The 6,000-nt window shown below is 37.3% G+C and overlaps 1 protein-coding gene across 1 annotated transcript in view; it reads right to left on the bottom strand.

The window, feature by feature from the left end:
• LOC121380372 (A disintegrin and metalloproteinase with thrombospondin motifs 9-like) overlaps positions 1–6,000 on the bottom strand; it is a 36,553-nt gene that overhangs the window by 1,654 nt on the left and 28,899 nt on the right. The window contains exon 4 of the mRNA XM_041509157.1: positions 3,778–3,957. Coding sequence (XP_041365091.1) covers positions 3,778–3,957 — 180 coding nt within the window. The remainder of the gene's footprint in view (positions 1–3,777; positions 3,958–6,000) is intronic.

The raw sequence follows: 6,000 nt of genomic DNA, 5'->3' as shown, positions 1-6,000 counted from the left end.
GTGATAGGATCGGTGCTTTCAATATCTGCTTGTGTCTCTCCGACGTCCTTGTAAAACAGTTGAGACTGGAGTTGCGATTGTTTACTTCTGCTCCATAATTCAGTAAGGTTTGAATGCACGCTTTGTAGGGATAATGATTGTTCGCCGAACTCACCAGCTGGCCTTGTAAATACACAGCGACTTGCGACCACAGAGCTTGCATGAATAAATTTACTGGTACCACGTGTTCGTCCTTACCCAAAACCATTCCATCGGAATGACTCACTTTCAGTTTAACATGTAAACGACTTCGTTTCAAATCCACGTAGTCACTTCCACTATTTGCAATTCTACTGGTGATGAATCTGTAATTTGACTAACAGGTCTAACATCTACGTAGTAATGTTGAAACACACTCGTTTGGTATGGGGGCATAGTAAACAGATCCAAAGCACTGGGTAAACCTTCCACAAAGTCTTTGTCTGTAAGGAGTGACATATTGTTTGTTGTTGTTTACGTTTATACAAATATATCTTTTTCACTAACAGCTGATTTGTACTTCGATGCTGGAGCTCGTTTTTTTTGTACTGTCATGCGTCTGACTTTTTGGCTTCTGACAATTCGATCACCAGATTTATGTTTTATTGCCCTGGTATGTTCCTGTTCAGCTTCGGCCCTTTCTACCACATCTTGTGTTTGTGACGTCACTTCTATTTTAGGTTTGTTCTTGTTGTACACGTCACTGTTTACAAGGAACGTAACGTTTTCGATCCATGGTTTTATAGGCCCCCCAAGGTAGTGTCCCCCACACTATCTCGAGGTCAAGACGTGTCTGAACATGTTCTGGGATGACTCATGGTGTTCCCACGCCATGACCGTATATGGGCACGTTTCAAACGCCTTGGAATTTTCCACTTCCCGTTGACTCACATCTGGTTGACACACACGTCAAAACGATTAAACCCATCTTGCCATCTGATTAACAACTTCTGCCCCATCTGTTTCCTGTTTAGACCCCCGACGGTTAACACACTCATAAAACTCACGCTATCTTGGCACCTGATTAACGACTTCCTCGCCATCTATTTCCTGTACATCAAAGGAACAGCGGTCACAGTCAGATAAACCCCCTGTCATTCGACAGCACTCTATGGGTCATTAACGACTTACGCACCATCTGTTTCCTGTACATCAAAGGGTCCCCGACGGTTAACACACTCATAAATCTGGGAAACACCCGGTGTTTCCTGACACATAGGTCAGGTTCCCATGCCCATCCCACAGCTGTCCAAGTCATTAACCCAGAGGACTATGTACTCGAAGTAGGTCAAGGTTAACGTCCCCGTGACGTCACAACCCACGCTTAGAGGTCAGCCAATCAGAAGAGGCCATGCCCAGGTCACGTGACCTAGATCATTTGCATATCTTGAGGCTCAAGTGCCGGGTCTACTACTTCTGATACCTGCTGGTCAAAATAAGTTGGCGTGGCCCACAGAGTGGCCACTGACATAATGGCCGCCACTGCCAGTTATAATTAATCATTAAAAGCGACACATAATATTTTGTTTCTTCAAACCAACACCATGGGGCGTAGCCAACACAGGGTTGTTTTTGCTTGTTTATTTTTTCAAAATGGCCACCGTCCTCAGTTCTGTGCGTATTCTTTCAAGTAAATGTGTATAAACCCTACGTAGTGTCTTGTGATTCAGCCAACCTGCTTTTCTTATAAGTATAATATAAATATATACACGTTGTTGGACTATCTTTGACAACGACAGCGATTTTAGAAAAATGGCAATTGTCGGCTGCCTTGTTTTGCGTTGCATGTTTGTAGACTACGTACAGTTCTGTATACAATGTATTTGGTGATTCGAACTTAGGTATTTCTCCTGTTCACTGCGATCAACGGTATTTGTAGAAACATTGTCATTAATTAGTAGCGAGCTAGCGAGAACTTATAACACAGTTTTAACGAGAAGCTTGACTGTTCACGATTGTGCCATTTGGAAGGAAAGAAATGTTTTATTTAACGACACATTTTATTTATGGTTATATGGCGTCAGACATATGGTTAAGGACCACACATATATTCAGAGAGGAAACTCGCTGTCGCCACTTAACTGGTTACTCTTTTCGATAAGCAGCAAGGGATCTTTTATATGCACCATCCCACAGACAGGATAACACATATCACGGTCTTTGATATACCAGTTGTGGTGCACTGGCTGGAGCGAGTAATAGCCCAATGGGCCCACGGACGGGGATTGATCCCAGACTGACCGCGCATCAAGCGAATGCTTTACCACTGGGCTACGCCCCCCCCCCCCCCCCCGATTGTGCCATCTGGTACCGTGGAAACTAGTGACACCATGCTTATCTAAACACTAGTTAGGTTCCTGGAAAGATGAACAACAATATTGTCATCCTTATGTGTTACCTAGGGCAGATCCAACATTATATTTCAATTGAGGACCACTTGGGGACCACTAGATGACCCTTTGTTTGACAAATGTATCTCTGAAAGTATGATAATGAGACCATACCCGGTGAGATAGTTACACGTTGGTCTTTCGTTTTCAAAACAAGTGACTGTGATTGCCCGAACTGCTTTCCTGAGTTTGAATTATTCAAATGCAATGCCAGATTATCAGTATATAAATTGAATTCTCTGATGTTTTTTCGTGTTGTGGTGCGACATTTGACCTCTTGTACAGCCATGACTATGGCTTTCAGTTTGACTAAAAGGCCAAACGGCTAGCATCGTCTACAAGTCCCATTAACTTTCTAGCAAAAACCCCATCCTGGATCATCAGCATTCTCTGGAAAGGATGTTTTCCACTTTTATGACCTGTGTGTGGTTGCTTTTTTATCTAGTCACGGCAGCGTTATTATTTTTTGGTTGAAATTCATACAGTAGAATCCTATATGGTTACCATACATGGCTTAATAACATTCAATCACTTAAGTAGCGAAGCACCTTCAAATCATTGAAGTATCTCCCAGGCCTCAAGATAAAAAAAATCATTGGCAACCGATCGCTCGAATGACATTTTAGGAGAAGGGAACACAAATTACTCACTGGAAAGTCAGTCTGTTTAACATTTAAATAATTTACATTGCAACTGCTCAAAAGGTCACACGGTATATAGATACAAGCATAGATTTTAAATTGGTCAAGATGAAATTCATCATAATAGTTATATTTTCCTAGCTCAACTCATAACCTTGGTCATCGAAAATTAGATATGTAATATTTCCATTAACACAAGCTGCTTTCTTTCGAAGACACAAACGCTTGTCAGACACAATGGCTAATGATGAACCGCATCCCAGGTGAGCATTGAAGTAACACCTCTTTACTGTATATGGTATGATCTTTATTCGCATTAGGCCTAATGAGGCAAGTTTGTTTATTTCTCTGTATGATATTTTTGCTCCCTCCCCCACCCGTTTGTTCTGTTTTCCTTAATTTGTTTGGTATTGGATTATTATTATTATTATTATTATTATTATTATTATTATTATTATCGTTATTGTTATTTAATTTTTTTTGGGTGTGTGGGTGTTGTTTGTCCTTTTGATTTTGTTTGTTGGTTGGTTGGTTGGGATTTTTGTGTGTGTGTGTGTGTTTTTCTTGTTGGGGGTGGTGTTGTTTGTTTTGTTTGTTTGTTTGTGTTTCTTTGTTATTTGTTTTATTCTTTTCTTTGTTTGTTTGTGGTTATTTATTTTATTTCTTTGTTTTTGGGTTGCATGAATGTTTTCCTCACACCATTGAACAAAATTAATATTAAAACTCACCGTTTTGTCAACAATTAGTCCGGTTCCTCCCGTGTCTATAGTGAATGTTCCTAATGGCCCACAGCTAGCTCTGATACTGTTCCAATGCTGCGCGTAGCAATCGCCTGCTTCACCGTAATTTAGTGGATTGTCAGAACTTGTCGTTGCAAATGTTCTGTCTGCTCGATCCACTTCAATTGTCTGAAATGAAAACCATTTTCTCAAATATATCGTAGATAGAATAGTTTTAAGAGTTAGACACACAAAACCAAATCTTACTATTGGTACTGGTCTAACTGCTGCTTCTGGTCTTACTGCTGGTCTTAATACTGGCACTAGTCTTACTACTGCTACTGGTCCTCATACCAGTACTGGTTTTACTAGTACTGGTCTTAACATAAGTATTGATTGGTACCTTACAAATTACCCTTTTTTCTGTTAAATGGATATGAGTATAAAAATAGTTAGTTTAAATTGTAGAGGTTTAAATGATTTTTAAAAAAGGAAACAAGTATTCCATTTTTAAAAAAGTCAAAAAGCTTCAATATATTTGTTTTCATCTGCATATTGTGTCATGACGAGATTCTGATTATTAAAAGTTAAACCTTTAATATCTGGATTATTCCTAATCATAAGAGCCAGAATCTCTGCACATAATAAAAAAAATGTGGAGATATTGGGTCACCTTGTCTACAGCCTCTATGAATTTCGAACCATGGAGATAAGGTACCATTAATTATTAAGCAAGATTTAATATTTTATGTAATGCTTGGATCCATCTTCTTATGTCATTTCCAAAGCCGAAAAAAAAAGAAGTATTTTCAATGAAGAACCAGGATACTGAATCAGAGGCTTTTTCAAAATCTACTAACATAGCATCCCTTGAATATTAAATAGTTCAGTATTAACCAACGAATCATATATTAAACGAATGTTATCACCAATATATCTATTTGCCATGAAACCAGTTTGGTCTCGACTAATTAATTTTGGAAGAACCTTTTTTAGACGTTCAGCAATGACTGAAGACAGTAGTTTAAGAGAGCAGTTCAAGAGAGAGATTGGATGCCATTTTTTTTTTTTAAATTTGGTTTATCACCTTTAGGGATACACGTAATGATTCCTTACTTTTGAGTGACAGAAAGTTCACCTTTTTTAAAACCTTCATTTATTGATCTTAGTAAGTAGGTGCCAATATCTTTCCAGAAAAAATTATAAAATTCGTAGGTAAATCCATCTATATTTGGTGGGTTTTTTTTTAATGCATTTAACATTTAAAGTAATTTCTCCTTCAAGGGAATTTGCTTCTTCGTGATTTAATTTATTTACTGCAAAATATTTTTAATAAATGGAATTAAAATCGTACTTTAGAATTAAATGTTCTTTTGATGAAAACAACGTTTCATAAAATTTCTTAGCTTCCATACATATGTCTTGTGTGTCTGTTACAATAGTGCCATTGTCTGATACAATTTTAGTCATAGATTTGCTGATGAAGTTTCTGTTTTTTAAATTGCAAAAATATTTATTAATTTTCTCTCCCTCGTCGATCCATTTGGCCCTGGAACGTATTAAAATGCCTTCCATCTTTTTCCTTCTTATATTTTCTAACTCTTGTTTTTTTTTGCTTCTAGCAGGTCAAAATCGATATTGCCTATGTTATTTTCCAATTTATTTATTTCCACGTTTAAAATCTTTTCAAGTTTATTTGTTTCTTTCTTTTTAAATGAGGCATAAGAAATTGTTTTACCCCGGATCTCCATAAGCAACACTTCCATAAACAACTGATCATTAACGTTAAAATGAATATCAGATTGAGATATATCGTCTAGTGATATTTGTTCATTTTGTTTGACTGCATATTGCTGCAGACCACTTTTACGTATTCTTTATCAACCAGTAGAGAGTTATTAAATTTCCAATATGTATTACTTTTTCGTTGGTTAGTTAAGTTCGCTTTTAAGCTTATCAAAGAGTGATCTGATCGATAACCTGAAGTTATGTTTGTGTCAATAACAAAAGGATACAAGTTTTGTGAGATAAAAAAAGAAAGAAAAAAAAGTCAAGCCGAGCTTGTTTAAGGGGATTCTTTTCTTCTCCATGTGAACTGTTGGACATTGGAATTATGATCGCTCCATGCACAAACTAGATCTAGTTCACCTATCACTTGTAAGACTTCTTCTCTGGCTCGAGGATTATTTATATTTTGATAATTATAAGCATAGAATGATTGTTGTAAAATAA

The sequence above is a fragment of the Gigantopelta aegis genome, chromosome 9, assembly GCF_016097555.1.
Source record: "Gigantopelta aegis isolate Gae_Host chromosome 9, Gae_host_genome, whole genome shotgun sequence".
Classification (NCBI taxonomy): Eukaryota; Metazoa; Mollusca; class Gastropoda; order Neomphalida; family Peltospiridae; genus Gigantopelta; species Gigantopelta aegis.
The sequence above is the reverse complement of the archived record's forward strand: the minus strand, read 5'-3'. Positions and strand labels throughout refer to the sequence as shown.